The sequence below is a fragment of the Ambystoma mexicanum genome, chromosome 1q, assembly GCF_040938575.1.
Source record: "Ambystoma mexicanum isolate Mex_15411 chromosome 1q, UKY_AmexF1_1, whole genome shotgun sequence".
NCBI classification, from domain to species: Eukaryota; Metazoa; Chordata; class Amphibia; order Caudata; family Ambystomatidae; genus Ambystoma; species Ambystoma mexicanum.
This window is the reverse complement of record NC_090922.1, coordinates 491,011,784-491,029,007: the sequence shown is the minus strand read 5'-3', so window position 1 is coordinate 491,029,007 and position 17,224 is coordinate 491,011,784. Positions and strand designations below refer to the sequence as shown.

Below are 17,224 nucleotides of genomic sequence, written 5' to 3'. Positions count from 1 at the left end.
CACGCAGCCTAGATTGACCTCTGAAGGGGTACGCGACACACGGGGCAAGCACAGATGTTAAATACGTGTGCGACTCACCGTCTGCCAGGAACAAAAGCGTGAAAAAAAAGCGCGTGTGCGCGTTGGCAACACCTCCGCCAAAAGAAGAATTGTATGCTGTCTGAGGAGACAGGACAATAGTAGAAGGGAACGCTGTTTGAGGAAACAGGCCCAGGAAAAAGAGGAATAGAGAAAAAGCTGTCAGAGGTAACAGGGAGTACGAACTGGAAACGCTGTGAAGTAAATCGCGTGTGAACCGACAAGAAGTACAGATTTCACCCACTCGCTCTCCACGAAAAGCACGTACAAGGAAATGGCGTTCTACACGTACCTTTTATACACACGTCACAGATGCGCATACGCGATGAGGCCATTTCCACCAATTACGCGCTTTGACACTCGGACGTGTATCTCTTCATTTTTACATGCGCCATTCTCTACGGCCATGCACGTGACGTCACAGCTGCGCATGGTGGTCTTTGGGCCAATGAAATCGTATATGCGAGCACACGTGGTAAAACTGCACGTCCGAGTGTCATCGCATGTAATCGGAGGGAAGTGAGCGTACACGCGATTGGCCTGGGTACGTGTATTTCTGGGGTGCGCAGGAAGTTCCACACGCGATTGGTGGAAATCCACGTGTGCTCTGTCATCACGTGTAATGAAGGAAACACCAGCGCGCCTCACGTCACAGACGCGCTCACGCGCTAAGGGCCTTTGGTCCAATGAAATCACATATGCGTGCTGACGTGCATACGCGCTAAGGGCCTTTCCTCGATTTACACGCAGACGTGCAGGATTTTCACGTGCCAAATCACTCCGTATCAAGCTGGCCACGCGGAAGCACACGGAAGACCACGCTCCTGCCCACAAGGCCGAATTACTGCCCCCCAGAGCCCTGAGCACGCTCCCACCTGCCATCTGCTGCTGCCCACGTGCCCTGCCATTTGCTGCCTGCACATCAGCCAGGGGTGCTGTTGCTGTGACCACCCCTGCTGGAACCGAAGACTCCCGACTGCGATTCCATCGCTCCACAGCCCAGCCCCAGGACCCAGTTGCCCACCCACTCCTGCCTCTGGGGTTGTCATGTCGGGCACTGCAACATCTGGCACCACTGACAACCCCCGGCCAGTGAGGCAGAGGGGCACCAGCTTCAGTGCCAGGGAAGTTGGTGTCCTGGTGGAGCAAGTCCTGGGGCAGTATGATGCCCTCTATGGAAGGGTGCGCGCCGACAAGGAAGGACGGACTCGGATCTGGACATCGTGACTGCCATCAACGCGGAGGGGGTGGCAGTCCGCGACTTCCAACATGTCAAGAAGCGCTGGGAGAACTTCAGGTCCAGGACCCTGAGCAAGGCCTGGCGCCTCTTGAAGGCAGCGGATGCTAAGGGGCGCCGGGGCCACTTGTCGGAAGATCAGATGAGGGTCCTGGAACGCATATCCCCAGCGATCCACGTCCAGGTCCTTGAGAGGCAGACCCGCCTGGAGACAAGCGGTAAGTGTACATGCATCATGATTGTAAGCTGTGCGTGTGGTGATGTGCCAGTAGTGTGCCGGTTGCACATCTGTTTGTATGGGGCCGAGTATGGGTGGGGGTGTACAGGACCGTGAGGCTAACACATGCGAGGGCTGTCATGTGTGAGACATGGATGGTGCTTGGGTGTGTCGGCTTGCATGCCAAATGCAGTTGCGTGGGCACACATGATTGGATGAATGTGTATGTAAGTGGGCATGTTCGTGATGTCACACATGTATGTTGTTTTCAGCTGCATGTATCAGCACTGTGTACATGTGCATGTGTGTGTATTTGACAAGGGTGCAACAGTGAGGCAACATGGATGCATGTGACAGCGGGATGTGGAAGCCTGATTGGCAGATGTGACATGGATGCCCATCGGAACACTGCAACAGTTGGCTGAGGTGTACACATGCATGCAAGTGTGGTGGTGTGCATGCATGTGTAGTGCACTCCCTGTGTTGCATGTGATGTCTGGCTCACCTTTGCCTGCTCATGCTGTTGTATGTGTATGGATGGTGCTGGCAGTTGCAATGTGGCTGTGGTATGGCTCATGTGTGCAAGTTGAAATGACATGTGTGTTGCCGATTGTGATGCCATGTCTGAGGTTTGCCAATGCCACTCATGTGCAACTGTCATGTGTGTATGTGTCCATTGTACAGTGCCCTGATGCCTGTGTTTTATTTCTCCCTGTCTGCAGCGTCAACTGATGAAGAGGGCGGAGAAGGTGCTGTGGAGCACAGCGGCGGGGATCGCACCGACAGCCGGAGACGCAAGGCCCGGCTCCCCTCCCAGGTTGTGATCTCATCGGGGAGTGAGGAGTCCGGTGCCGCGTCCCAGGCCGCAGCTGCCGGGGGGAGGTCCAAGAGGCGGAGGTCAGAGTTGGACTCCTCGGTAGCAGAAGGGGCAGCTGGGACCCCACAGGGCCCAACGACGGCACAGAGTCATCCAGGTTGGTGGGGGGTTTGGTGGAGGAGGAGGGCGTGCAAGCAACAGAGACGGGGTCTGGAGGTGGGGATTCCACTGGTGCTAGTGGTGCAGTGCAGGACCAGGGACAGGAGGCAGCACAGGTCGCCGCGGAGGTGCCTGTGTGCAGTCCCGTCCCTGATCCTGTCACTGCATCATCTTGCACCAGCAGGGATGCCTACGTCCAGACCCGTTTTCAGGCAGGGGATGAGCTTACAACAACTGGCCTTCCTCTGCCTGCGGACGTGGCTATCCGGGTCCGGGTTGAGCCTGTCCTGACTGGTGTGGCGTTGCATCAACGGGCCATGCAAGGTGACCTGCAGTCTTTTCATGAGGAGACTGCACGTCATCTCGAATGGCTCATTGACCGTGTCGGCCTACTGGGACAGGTCACCCAGGCCGGATTCCTCCGTTTGATGGGGCTTGCTACGACCCCCTCCTCAACTGAACCCCCTATGCGCCAGTCGTCCTCCGTGCCATCTTCCCACCCATCAGTCACCTGGGTGCCCTGTGGAGCTGCCTCTGACGGTGCAGCCAGGCTGGTGGAGGAGGCATCCCTGCCACAGTCGGGAGTCGGACGTCCAGCAGGGGTGGCCACATCAACAACTGCACCCCAGCCAGCGGAGGATGTGCAGGCAGCAGGAGGCAGTGCACGGGCAGAGGCGCAGCAACAGCAACGTGGTGGGAGCCATGATGGCTCGGGGCCTTCCACATCGGAGGGGCAGGCATCGGCCTGAGGGCAGGAGGGCCCAGGACGGGAAGTGTCTTCCATGTGGCAGCGGTTGGGCCACGCCATAGATGCGGAGCGGCAGCGGGCGGAAGAGGCACAGCTCACAATGGTCAGGGCGGAGAACTCCATGCAGAGGGCCCTGAGGCGTGCCGAGTGCCTCGAGGCAATCCGCAGGGAGTTTGGGGGGAACATGTGGACGGCCCTGCGGACCCTCGGGGCCATGGAGGAGGAGCGCCTCTGGGACATTGAGCAGGAGTTCGATGATGCCCTGGCCCGGAACATCCCGAAGTGAGCCGTCGGACTAGCCCGCTGCCCTTGTAAATAGTTATATAGTTGGTGTTAGATTTCCTTTGGTTTAGCATTTTTTTTGGACCTTTTGGACAATGGGCCACATTTTTGTATATAGTTATTTTTTTAAGGTAGTGTTATTAGATAGGTTTCATTTATTCGGTTGGGATCATGGACCCTGGATTGTTTATCTGTACATAGTTGACTTTTGGATTTTCAATTTTTATTATGATTTCGCCATGGAGCAATGGTTTTCGATTTTAATTTTCCATTGGATTTACTTTTGTGGACTGGGACTTTGGACACCTTTCCTTTGCATTATGATTTGTGGTTTAGCATTATTTCACGGACCTGCTGTTTTTTTTTTTTTTTAATTTCTATTATTGTTTGTTTATTTTTTATTCAATTTATGTTGTTTTTAATACATATTTTTTTCTGCAAAGTTCAATGTGTAGTATCATCTCATTGGTTTCATGCATATCATGATATGGGTTTTGACATTCACTGACACCCATTGGGTGTATGTGAAGGACATGTGTTCATTTCCAAACTTGCAATTGGGCTTCTATCATGTTTTTGCCATTTCTAAGTGGGTGGATGCAATACTCGGGTGGGTGTTTGCCATTTGGAGGCTGACCATAAGGGCCAGGGATCTACATTGTGGTGACATGTTGACTGGGAAACATGGGTAGGGGCCTGGTGGGGGCTGCCCCTGCACTGCTGGGGGGTGGGGGTGGTGGTAGACATGGGTGGGGGCCTGGTGGAGGCTGCCCCTGCACTGCTGGGGGACGGGGGTGGTGGTAGACATGGGTGGGGGCCTGGTGGAGGCTGCCCCTGCACTGCTGGGGGGCGGGGGTGGTGGTAGACATGGGTGGGGGCCTGGTGGAGGCTGCCCCTGGTGGCTGGGGGTGGTGGGAGACATGAGTGGGGGCCTGGTGGAGGCTGCCCCTGGTGGCTGGGGGGTGGGGGTGATAGGGGACATGAGTGGGGGCCTGGTGGAGGCTGCCCCTGCACTGCTGGGGGGTGGGGTAATAGGGGACATGAGTGGGGGCCTGGTGGAGGCTGCCCCTGGTGGCTGGGGGGTGGGGGTGATAGGGGACATGAGTGGGGGCCTGGTGGAGGCTGCCCCTGCACTGCTGAGGGGTGGGGGTAATAGGGGACATGAGTGGGGGCCTGGTGGAGGTTGCCCCTGCACTGCTGGGGGGTGGGGGTAATAGGGGACATGAGTGGGGGCCTGGTGGAGGCTGCCCCTGGTGGCTGGGGGGTGGGGGTGATAGGGGACATGAGTGGGGGCCTGGTGGATGCTGCCCCAGCACTGCTGGGGGGTGGTGGGAGACATGAGTGGGGGCCTGGTGGGCTGCCCCTGCACTTCTGGCGGGTGGGGGTAATAGGGGACATGAGTGGGGGCCTGGTGGAGGCTGCCCTGCACTGCTGGGGGGTGGGGGTAATAGGGGACATGAGTGGGGGCCTGGTGGAGGCTGCCCCTGCACTGCTGGGGGGGGGCGTGGGTGGTGGTAGACATGGGTGGGGTCCTGGTGGAGGCTGCCCCTGGTGGCTGAGGGGTGGGGGTTGTGGGAGACATGAGTGGGGGCCTGGTGGAGGCTGCCCCTGGTGGCTGGGGGGTGGGGGTGGTGGGAGACATGAGTGGGGGCCTGGTGGAGGCTGTCCCTGCACTGCTGGGGGGTGGAGGTGGTGGTAGACATGAGTGGGGGCCTGGTGGGGGCTGCCCCTGCACTGCTGGGGGGTGGGGGCATTAGGGGACATGAGTGGGGGCCTGGTGGAGGCTGCCCCTGCACTGCTGGGGGGTGGGGGTGGTGGTAGACATGGGTGGGGGCCTGGTGGAGGCTGCCCCTGCACTGCTGGAGGGCGGGGGTGGTGGGAGACATGAGTGGGGGCCTGGTGGGGGCTGCCCCTGCACTGCTGGAGGGGTGGGGGTAATAGGGGACATGAGTGGGGGCCTGGTGGAGGCTGCTCCTGCACTGCTGGGGGGCGGGGGTGGTGGTAGACATGGGTGGGGGCCTGGTGGAGGCTGCCCCTGCACTGCTGGGGGGTCGGGGTTGTGGGAGACATGTGTGGGGGCCTGGTGGGGGCTGCCCCTGCACTGCTGGGGGATGGGGGTAATAGGGGACATGAGTGGGGGCCTGGTGGGGGCTGCCCCTGCACTGCTGGGGGATGGGGGTAATAGGGGACATGAGTGGGGGCCTGGTGGAGGCTCCCCCTGCACTGCTGGGGGGCGGGGGTGGTGGTAGACATGGGTGGGGGCCTGGTGGAGGCTGCCCCTGGTGGCTGCGTAGTGGTGGTGATAGGGGACATGAGTGGGGGCCTGGTGGAGGCTGCCCCTGGTGGCTGGGGGGTGGGGGTGATAGGGGACATGAGTGGGGGCCTGGTGGAGGCTGCCCCTGCACTGCTGGGGGGTGGGGTGGTGGGAGACATGAGTAGGGGCCTGGTGGGGGCTGCCCCTGCACTGCTGGGGGGTGGGGGTAATAGGGGACATGAGTGGGGGCCTGGTGGAGGCTGCCCCTGGTGGCTGGGGGGTGGGGGTGGTGGGAGACATAAGTGGGGGCCTGGTGGAGGCTGCCCCTGGTGGCTGGGGGGTGGGGGTGATAGGGGACATGAGTGGGGGCCTGGTGGGGGCTGGCCCTGCACTGCTGGGGGGTGGGGATAATAAGGGACATGAGTGGGGGCCTGGTGGAGGCTGCCCCTGCACTGCTGGGGGGTGAGGGTGCAGGGAGACATGAGTGGGGGGCTGGTGGAGGCTGCCCCTGGTGGCTGGGGGGTGGGGTGGTGGGAGACATGGGTGGGGGCCTGGTGGAGGCTGTCCCTGCACTGCTGGGGGGTGGGGGTGGTGGTAGACATGAGTGGGGGCCTGGTGGGGGCTGCCCCTGCACTGCTGGGGGGTGGGGGTAATAGGGGACATGAGTGGGGGCCTGGTGGAGGCTGCCCCTGCACTGCTGGGGGGCGGGGGTGGTGGTAGACATGGGTGGGGGGCTGGTGGAGGCTGCCCCTGCACTGCTGGGGGGCGGGGGTGGTGGGAGACATGAGTGGGGGCCTGGTGGGGGCTTCCCCTGCACTGCTGGGGGGGTGGGGGTAATAGGGGACATGAGTGGGGGCCTGGTGGAGGCTGTTCCTGGACTGCTGGGGGGCGGGGGTGGTGGTAGACATGGGTGGGGGCCTGGTGGAGGCTGCCCCTGCACTGCTGGGGGGTGGGGGTTGTGGGAGACATGAGTGGGGGCCTGGTGGGGGCTGCCCCTGCACTGCTGGGGGGTGGGGGTAATAGGGGACATGAGTGGGGCCTGGTGGGGGCTGCCCCTGCACTGCTGGGGGGTGGGGGTAATAGGGGACATGAGTGGGGGCCTGGTGGAGGCTGCCCCTGCACTGCTGGGGGGCGGGTGTGGTGGTAGACATGGGTGGGGGCCTGGTGGAGGCTGCCCCTGGTGGCTGGGGGGCGGGGGTGATAGGGGACATGAGTGGGGGCCTGGTGGAGGCTGCCCCTGGTGGCTGGGGGGTGGGGGTGATAGGGGACATGAGTGGGGGCCTGGTGGAGGCTGCCCCTGCACTGCTGGGGGGTGGGGGTGGGGGTGGTGAGAGACATGAGTAGGGGCCTGGTGGGGGCTGCCCCTGCACTGCTGGGGGGTGGGGGTAATAGGGGACATGAGTGGGGGCCTGGTGGAGGCTGCCCCTGCACTGCTGGGGGGTGGGGGTAATTGGGGACATGAGTGGGGGCCTGGTGGAGGCTGCCCCTGGTGACTGGGGGGTGGGGGTGGTGGGAGACATGAGTGGGGGCCTGGTGGAGGCTGCCCCTGGTGGCTGGGGGTGATAGGGGACATGAGTGGGGGCCTCGTGGGGGCTGGCCCTGAACTGCTGGGGGGTGGGGGTAATAGGGGACATGAGTGGGTGCCTGGTGGAGGCTGCCCCTGCACTGCTGGGGTGTGGGGGTGCAGGGAGACATGAGTGGGGGCCTGGTGGAGGCTGCCCCCTGGTGGCTGGGGGGTGGGGTGGTGGGAGACAATAGTGGGGGCCTGGTGGAGGCTGCCCCTGGTGGCTGGGGGGTGGGGGTGGTGGGAGACATGAGTGGGGGCCTGGTGGAGGCTGCCCCTGGTGGCTGGGGGGTGGGGGTGATAGGGGACATGAGTGGGGTCCTGGTGGAGGCTACCCCTGGTGGCTGGGGGGTGGGGGTGGTGGGAGACATGAGTGGGGGCCTGGTGGAGGCTGCCCCTGCACTGCTGGGGGGTGGGGGTAATAGGGGACATGAGTGGGGGCCTGGTGGAGGCTGCCTCTGGTGGCTGGGTGGTGGGGGTGATAGGGGACATGAGTGGGGGCCTGGTGGAGGCTGCCCCTGCACTGCTGGGGGGTGGGGGTGGTGGGAGACATGAGTGGGGCCTGGTGGGGGCTGCACCTGCACTGCTGGGGGGTGGGGGTGATAGGGGACATGAGTTGGGGCCTGGTGGAGGCTGCCCCTGCACTGCTGGGGGGTGGGGGTAATAGGGGACATGAGTGGGGGCCTGGTGGAGGCTACCCCTGGTGGCTGGGGAGTGGGGGTGGTGGGAGACATGAGTGGGGGCCTGGTGGAGGCTGCCCCTGCACTGCTGGGGGGCGGGGGTGGTGGTAGACATGGGCGGGGGCCTGGTGGAGGCTGCCCCTGGTGGCTGGGGGTGCAGGGGGACATGCGTTGGTGGGGAGTAGTGCAAGGTGACATGTGGGTTGGCTGGGGGGCATGGCCATGGCCATGGTGGATGGGGTGCCTGCAGGACATGTGCACGGTTTGCCCCTGTGGTGTGGGCCACCTGCAGGGGCCGTGGAGGGTGTAGAGGGAACACCTGGGAGGACCCACACATGCAATTCACGTGTGGTGCTCCCCGCGCACCCCTGTAATACATGTACCCTGCTGGAATCGCGTGTGATACTTCCCGTGCACCCCTGAAATACACATACCCTGCTGATTTTGCGTGTGATACTTCCCGCGCACCCCTGAAATACACGTACCCTGCTGCTTTTGCGTGTGATACTTCCCGCGCACCCCTGTAATACACGTACCCTGATAGAATCGCGTGTGATACTTCCCGCGCACCCCTGAAATACACGTACCCTGCTGATTTTGCGTGTGATACTTCCCGCGCACCCCTGAAATACACGTACCCTGCTGCTTTTGCGTGTTATACTTCCTGCGCACCTCTGTAATACACGTACCCTGATGGAATCATGTGTGATACTTCCCGCGCACCCCTGAAATACACGTACCCTGCTGCTTTTGCGTGTGATACTTCCCGCGCACCCCTGAAATACATGTACCTTGCTGATTTTGCGTGTGATACTTCCCGCGCACCCCTGATGCACACGTACACAGGACAATCGCGTGTGGAACTTCCCGCGAACCACTGAAATACACGTTCCCCGCTTGGCGTTTGCTGTTTGCCATCCCTGTGAACTGGTCCAGGGTTAGCGCAGCCCTTTGCGATTATTTGGGGATTTTGAAGGCTTTTCCTTGCGCGAGGGCGTTCTTGGGGGCGTAACTGGCGCTGCTGCAGGGTCGCTGCGCCACACTGCGCCACGGCTGGTTTTGGATGCGAAAATCCATGAATACGCTGTGCGCGGAAATCGATTATAGCGCACGCGGCTGGCGCAGACATTCGCATGGGCACACTGTGCGCCAGTCGCGTGCGCCACTTTTGTGCGAATTTCTATGAATTACCTTGTCAATATATATATATATATATATATATATATATATATATATACCTTCAAGTGCCCATGCTTGCTCTCATGTTTCTCACACCTTTGATGTCCCTCTGAGGACATCCCTATAACTAGTCACACACAGACATGTGCATGGGGTGGTCTGACCGCAGAATTGCAAAATGAAAATAAACAAATGCAAGACTCCCAGAATGTATACATCTGCAGCTGTCTATAATGTTCCTTAAAGTGTTTTTATGGATTCACTAAATGTGACCTCCAGGGGGTGATGGATGAACATGAGGAATGCCCAAGGAGGCTGAACATGAGGAAATACGAAAATAGTGAAAATACGAAGAAGAAAATAACATGATATAACATGAAAGAGGTAGCAAAAAGGTGCTAAGGAAGGCAGCAGTAGAGCAAAAGGAGGAGAAGAGAGGTGGAAGGGGGAAAGAGTTGGAAGAAATGAAAGAAGGAAAAAGGGCAATGGAAACGAAGAGAAAGGAAGATGTAGGTAGAAATCGTGACATAAACGAAAAGAGCAAGAAAGGGAAAAGGTAGATGGATGGAAAGATGATAATGGAGATATATGGATAGCACAAAAAAAAGAACAGGCATTGGCAATGCCAACAATATGGGCTTTTGTGTGGCGTGGGACAGTTATTTGCCAGGTACTGACGTAGTGTTATTAACTAGCCATTGATGGTAGCAGGTGCAGAATTTCCTGGGCATCTAATAGCAGTGCCTAGCAAATACCTAATACTTATACATAAGCAAAAACTGTTGGCTTTGCCGATGCTTGTTTTTAACAGGACTTTAGTGAAGGGCGCACATAGTGCTTATGAATCGAGTGGCTGAAGGAAGACCTGCTTAAGACATTTTTATTACACCAGTAGCCGGTTTACAGTCCCCCTTCGTCGATTAATGAAGTTCGTGCTTGCTTGGCACGTCATTGCGAGCCGTCGAGGCCTTGCCCGAGACTCCGAGCAGAACTTGGACGTGGCTTGCGTTTAGGACTGGGAAGGGGGTGAAACACCAAAAATGGGGAAGAACTTGCAAAAAAGTGGGCGTTCAGAGGGATGGCCTGTAGGCAGAACCTCGCACGCCCACTATTGCGTGGCACGAGACGTATTCATGGATTCGATCGCGCAATGTCTCGGCTGGGAAATTGCCACGCAAGTCCTTCATACGATCTGCCACTCGAAGGCAGGCGTAACTAAACTTGGGCTTCGGATTTTCAGCATGTAGGTGGGCTTGCATGTTGGATTTCGGGGGGTGTGTGTACTCAATTGGGGTTCCGATGTAACTTAGGGGTGCGCGTAAGTAATGTAGTGGGGTGCAGGAAAATTTTACGTGGGTACGCATGCAGATTTCCAGAGTTACGATTTTTTATACGCATGTTGTCGGGGGGCCCGATACAGTCACGGGGGACCCCCGCGCAGTGTCCCCGAGTCGCAGGCCTGCTTACAAGGGACCCCATGCACTGTTTGAAGGGTGTGTGTATTCACACCCAGGGGAGCGCACAAAGGTAGCTTTTCTGGCTGTTCGAACTTGTGGGCGTGTCGGGGGCGTTCAGGGCGCAACTTGCGAATACTGTTACTTTGCGCTGTCAATTCCATGAATACGAGTGGCGCGCATTTTTCTTCCAGGGTGCAGGCTTGCGTAGTATCCTTCTTGGCACTCAGCGCTTGCAGGATTTCTCGCCCATTTCCATGAATTGGCCCCTAAGTCTCAGAAGACTGCTTTTAAAAAACACTGGCAGGTATTTCGAGTGCAAAGTTTGATTGTAAGCCTTGTTTAAAAAGAGCTGTTTCCATTAGCAGGTGATTTGGGCGTGGAGGGGCAGGATCTGGGTGGGAATGTCAGTAGGGATTAGCATGAACATGAGCGGTCAATGTGTGGACAAACAACGAAACAACACTTACAAGGTGTGTGCCCCTCCTCATATGCTATTGTGCCCTATCTGTACTCTAATGCAATAGTTACGGCTTATAGGTGGCGCAAGCTCCACCAGTAGCCCAAGAAAAGGGAGAAGGAATGATGGAAACATGTCCCCCAAACTTACATCAACAGAGGGATAAATGTGCTCTACAGATGGAATATTGCACATACACGTACAGGATTGTTTTAAGCAAGCACCTCTGGTGTAAAGATTCAGTCTTGTGGAAGGTAATCAATGCAGGTGCACAGAGAGACATTAAAAAAGGGTTACCTTTTTAACTGAATCCACCTCAAAGTTCAAGTAATTTGTGCAATTACACAAAAACAAGTGGTTGAATTACAGAAATGTTGCACTGGTGAATTTACAGTTTTGCACAGTATTAGCACTAGGGCAACATTTCCCTTAATCAAACAACAAACGGCCAAATTGCAAACAAATTGCATTGGTGCAATTGTAATAGTCACTAGCGCAAAAAAGTACCATAATGCAAAAGAACATATTCTTCCCATGCATTTGTGTACAAAGGCAAAGGATTACTACAAGGGCAAACATTACCATGGTGGAAAAATGCATTGAGCTAATAATTTTTGTCACTGGACCATGCCTGCCCTAGTGCTAATTGCTCTTGCACTGGTGCAATATTTCCATAGCACTGCCCATAGTCTTCCAATGCCTTTTTTGCATCAGGGAAACGTTTGCCCCAGTGCTACTGGGGAAGGCAATTAGCACTACAAGAAAGTTCGCCCTAGTGCTAAAATGCACTGAAAGAGTCTTTTCTTGCACTAGGGCAATTTGCGTACTGTAAACAGTGTTCTTGCATTGGTGCAATATTTCTGGAATAAAGCCCTTGGTGCTCAGAAGCAACTAAAGGAATTTTAACTCAGAGACCATTAGATGTATTTTAACTCTTAACAAGTGATATGACCATATTTTCACACAAAGTCACAAAAACAAAATGCTTTTAGAGAGCATACTCTCCCTTGCGCTGTGATTGTCTGTCCCCTCCCCAAACATTTTGCACCAAAGATTGATATAAATTGACATTTTGTGGCAATCGACAGTTGACACATCAGAGGTCATTTCCTTTTGACATAGCAGCTGGCATGCCTAATGGGACTTAGGGTTATACCAATTAAATACTATAAGATAACCCAATATTTCATACAATGCCGCACAATTCTGTAGCATGCCATATCATGACCAAAAGAACACGAGGGGAGAGTCACCTTACCTTCAGGCAGGAAAGCTGCCATGAGGCAGGCAGCTATGAGGACAGCCATGCATGACCAAAAGAACACGAGGAGAGAGTAAGCTTACCTTCAGGCAGGAGAGCTGCCATGAGGCAGGCTGCTATGGGGACAGCCATGCATGACCAAAGGAACATGAAGGGAGAGTAACCTTACCTGCAGGCAGGAGAGCTGCCATGAGGCAGGCAGCTATGAGGACAGCCATGCTATTTATGAGGAGAAGTTGATTTTGCAGTTTGGTCACTGGCAATAGCGACTTATAACTGCCTTGTAATCATATCTTAATGGCAATCCATGGCCAGTGGGAGTGGCTGCCAGAAACCTTTTAAGGTGAGTGTGTACAGAAGGAGAGACTGGGTGTGGAGAAAGCTTTAAGCCTGCCTCACTGGAGAATGTGCACCTTGCCAAAATGATTGTGATGTATGCATTCGTTGCCAGGGAAAACAAACTTAGTTTAATCAAGCAGACTAGTTTCTTTCAGTAGAATTTCATTTCTGTGAAACATAGTTCACATATTTTTTGGAGTAGAGCAGTACAATCAATGTTCCCTCTAAGCTGTGCTCATGTGCGCTTGCCCAACTTCCCTCTGGGTGCCACTCAGATGAGTTTTAGCAACACACACAGACAAATCCCACCATCCCAAGAATTAATAAGGCACAACCCACAGTAGTTACCTGACATTTGCTTTCTCTCTAAATAATGCTAACTTACATAAATTAGTCTCGTAATTCTGGTATAGCCTATCTACATTAACACACTGCACAAGCATGACCTTCACAACATAAAACCCCTAAAAACAGAATATACCCTAAAGAGGTTAAAAACAAATAATAAAATCTATCTCCATGAACAGAATATTTACCTAGAACACATTAACCAAATAACCGTCCTTCCAAACCCACCACTCCTGAATTGACTATAGCACACTTTTACTTATGGCTCTAACTTCTGCCGCAGGCCACATTTGGCTGTTACCGGACAACCTTGAATCTTCCTACCTGGGCTCTGCAAAAGGGCCTCAGACTTATACCTTCATCCACATGTTCTATGTTTGTTTCAATATGAATACTATTCAAGCACCAGCATTTCTGTTGGACACATTGCAGTATCATTTGCTTGGCATGCAGGTAATTATGGTATGGAATATGCCTGGCACTACCCATCCATAACATTAGGACAATGCATATTCAGACAACTACAATGCCTTTCAAATAATCTGCATTCTTTCAAAGTTCCATTGGGCATAGACTGTATCAAATTATATGGCACCTATCTGCTCTACAAAAATGTTTTTACTTTGCACTTGTACAATCCTACCCAACAATATTAGGGTGGGAGATGTTGCACACAATCTTCTATGGACTGCAAAACAAATGTTTGTATTCAGATTCATGACATTTTCTTAAACTGCCTATAATATCACGGTGGTGAGGCTTTAAATGTTTTCTGCTAGCAAAGTATTGTGGGTATGCAAATACCCTAGTGACTGCTTTACTTGTGCAATCTCTCACATTTCACAGAGCCTTGTCAACTAGGATTGGAGGCTAGCAGAGGAGCCGGTGTGGATTGGGAGGCCGGGGGGGAGAGGGGAGGGTTTAATGAAGGCCACAGGATAACGCTTGGTGGTGATGAACAAATCAGAACAGAAACTTTCAAAATCCAAGTCCAATATTTGGGTAGTACAGTACAATGAATGAAATGGGTTGTTTATTTCAATTAAAAGATTCTAGTAATAGTCAAGGAAACTGCAAATTCTGTTTCTTCCGATAATCAACTGATGAGGGCTTTTCAATATAATAATTTGTTTTCTGTTTAGTGCCCCTACCATCTGCATGTACCTTGTTTAACTGGTAACAGTGTATTGCAGAAGTGGGGCCCCTAGTTTCGGGAGAAGGCACTCAATCTGTTCAAAGGGGTTCCATAAAACAACTAATTGGGGCTCTTGTTGAATTTTGTCTAGTCTGTGGTAATAGTTGGTGAATCTACAGACTGTATTATTTGCCCTGTCATTTAATTTCCACCGTCCACGTAAGGATTACAAGCAGGGCTCTGATTACGAGTGAAAAAATAATACGCTTTTTTACTAGGAATCAGTTATGCTTATTAAAAGATGATCTTTCCCTTAAAGTTCCTCTTGAGATCAGACAGTAATAGTATTAGAGTTTCTTCCCATGTCACTGCTCTGCTGCAGACTGATTCTTAAATATTAGTAGAACCTCATGTGTAGAGGTAGATTTCTATGTATTCATCGTTTCCTGTATTTTATTGGGATTTTATTTGTACTCCTTATTTGTTTGGCACATTATCCTGTTTTTGCGTGGTAAAAAATGACTGTTAATTGTGCCTCTTAGCTGTAAGGCAGGATGTGAGTATGTGATGTTGCTGCTCTGTTCACAGGTATCTGCAAAAGGGGCTCAGACTTTTACCTTCATCCACATGTTCTATGTTTGTTTCAATATGAATACTATTCAAGCACCAGCATTTCTGTTGGACACATTGCAGTATCATTTGCTTGGCATGCAAGTAATTATGGTATGGAATATGCCTGGCACTACCCATCCATAACATTAGGATAATGCATATTCAGACAACTACAATGCCTTTCAAATAATCTGCCTTCTTTCAAAGTTCCATTGGGCATAGAATGTATCAAATTGTATGGCACCTATCTGCTATATAAAAATGTTTTTACTTTGCACTTGTACAATCCTACCCAACAATTTTAGGGTGGGAGATGTTGCACACAATCTTGTATGGACTGCAAAACAAATCTTTGTATTCAGATTCATTACATTTTCTTAAACTGCCTATAATATCATGGTGAGGCTTTAGATGTTTTCTGCTAGCAAAGTATTGTGGGTATGCAAATACCCTAGTGACTGCTTTACTTGTGCAATCTCTCACATTTCACAGAGCCCTGTCAACTAGGATTGGAGGCTAGCAGAGGAGCCGGTGTGGATTGGGAGGCCGGGGGGTGGAGGGGTTTAATGAAGGCCACAGGACAACACTTGGTGGTGATGAACAAATCAGAATAGAAACTTTCAAAATCCAAGTCCAATATTTGGGTAGTACAGTACAATGCATGAAATGGGTTGTTTATTTCAATTAAAGGATTCTAGTAATAGTCAAGGAAACTGCAAATTCTGTTTCTTTCGATAATCAGCTGATGAGGGCTTTTCAATATAATAATTTGTTTTCTGTTTAGTGCCCCTACTGTTGTGTACGTAGTACATGAGGTGCGCATGCGCGGCCCTGCAGGCCGGCGCATGCGCACTGAAATAATAAAGGCGGGGCCCGGGCAGTTCGCGCCGGAGCACCGGAACAACCAGACGTCTCCGGCGTGCGTTCTTGTGCGCCCGCCCGCGCTAGTGCTCAGACCCTGGGGGGCCCGCACGCCATCACAGGGCTTACCCAGGTCACCACACTGGCGACGAGGAGGTACGGATGATTTCCCTGCTCCGACAGCCTCGGAGAGACGGAAAGCTCTTCCGTATTACGGACCCGCGGAGTGCCGGCAGCCATTTTGTTTTCGCTCGCTCCTCTCCTCACACACAGCTGCAGTGGTTGCGGCCCGAGAGGGTGCTCGTGCGCCACCTGCCAGCTGTGTTTTGGGAAAACTACTCAATTTTTGGAACTCCCACAGTCCTGCAGGTGCAGGACTGTGGCATCAAAGAAGAAAGAAGTGGGTTTGTACACCCCAGCACTACCACAAGCCCAGGACAAGCCACCCATCATTCTAGGAAAAGACAACTGTGAGTACGTGACGCAGAAATGGGCGAAGAGACTGATGATGAGGGTGCCATAGCCCCAATTCCGCGCAGATCTCGCAGCTCCCTGGCCCCCATGCCTGAATTCGATACAACTGGCCCCCCTTCCAAACTGGGCCCGAAGTGGCTGCTGTGGGTCAAGAGGCTAGATATGTTCTTCAGGGCATCTGGGGTGGACGATGATGACACCAAAATCGCAACTATGATCTACTCGGCAGGCGCGGAAGTCCACAAGATCTACGATTCCCTCGTCATCCCTGTAGTCACGTATGACGCAGTCAAGCAGGCACTCAAAGACCATTTTCTCCCCATGGCAATTGTGGATTTTGATAGATTTGTCATGGGTGCCGAAAGCCAACTAGACGACGAGCCTCTAGACAAATTCTGTGCCCGTTTGAGGCACCTGGCGACCTCCTGCAGATGGGTCGATGAGGAAGAAATGGTCCGCAACCAGCTATTGCAGGGGTGCAGATCCGGCAAACTTAGAAGGCAAGTACTGAGAGAGCCTGGTCTGACCCTCCAGCAAATTTTGGACCTGGGAAGGGCACATGAGCTGGCAGAAGCCAGAGGTGCGAGAATGGACGCTGCCACGCGACCGAAGAATGATGAAGACGGATTTGCTGTGGGACGTTCAGCAGCGGGAAGGTCGAAATGGGTGCCGAGAAGGCCTGATGGCCCCCCCACACCAGGCAACGCCTCATCTTGCTCCTACTGTGGATATGATCTCCCCCACGGAGGTGAATGCCCAGCTAAGTCGAGAACGTGCGGCCGGTGCACTATGCAAGGATGTGCCGGGCTGCCGCCCCTGTAGCGGCAGGAAGAGGACCGGAGAGAGTTGGACGTGGAGGCGCTCGCAGAGTGAGAGGCATCTCATTGATCGATCAGGGTCTGCAGGACCTGGACATCGCAGAAGAGGAGGAGGAGGAGGAAGAGATTTTCTTCATTTCCAGCATTGTGAAAGGTCCTGGCACGAGACGCCAACCCACATGCACTGTTAACATCAATGACGTCCCCACCCCCATTCTCACAGACACTGGGGCGTCAGTCTGTGTGC

At 54.0% G+C, this 17,224-nt stretch overlaps 1 protein-coding gene across 1 annotated transcript in view; it reads right to left on the bottom strand.

Moving 5' to 3' along the window:
• LOC138529320 (phospholipase A2 inhibitor and Ly6/PLAUR domain-containing protein-like) overlaps positions 1 to 12,698 on the bottom strand; it is a 183,250-nt gene extending 170,552 nt beyond the window's left edge. Inside the window, exon 1 of the mRNA XM_069640824.1 lies at positions 12,560 to 12,698. Within this exon, the coding sequence (XP_069496925.1) occupies positions 12,560 to 12,608 (49 nt within the window). The 5' untranslated portion in view covers positions 12,609 to 12,698. The remainder of the gene's footprint in view (positions 1 to 12,559) is intronic.
• Between the last annotated feature and the right edge of the window lie 4,526 nt (positions 12,699 to 17,224).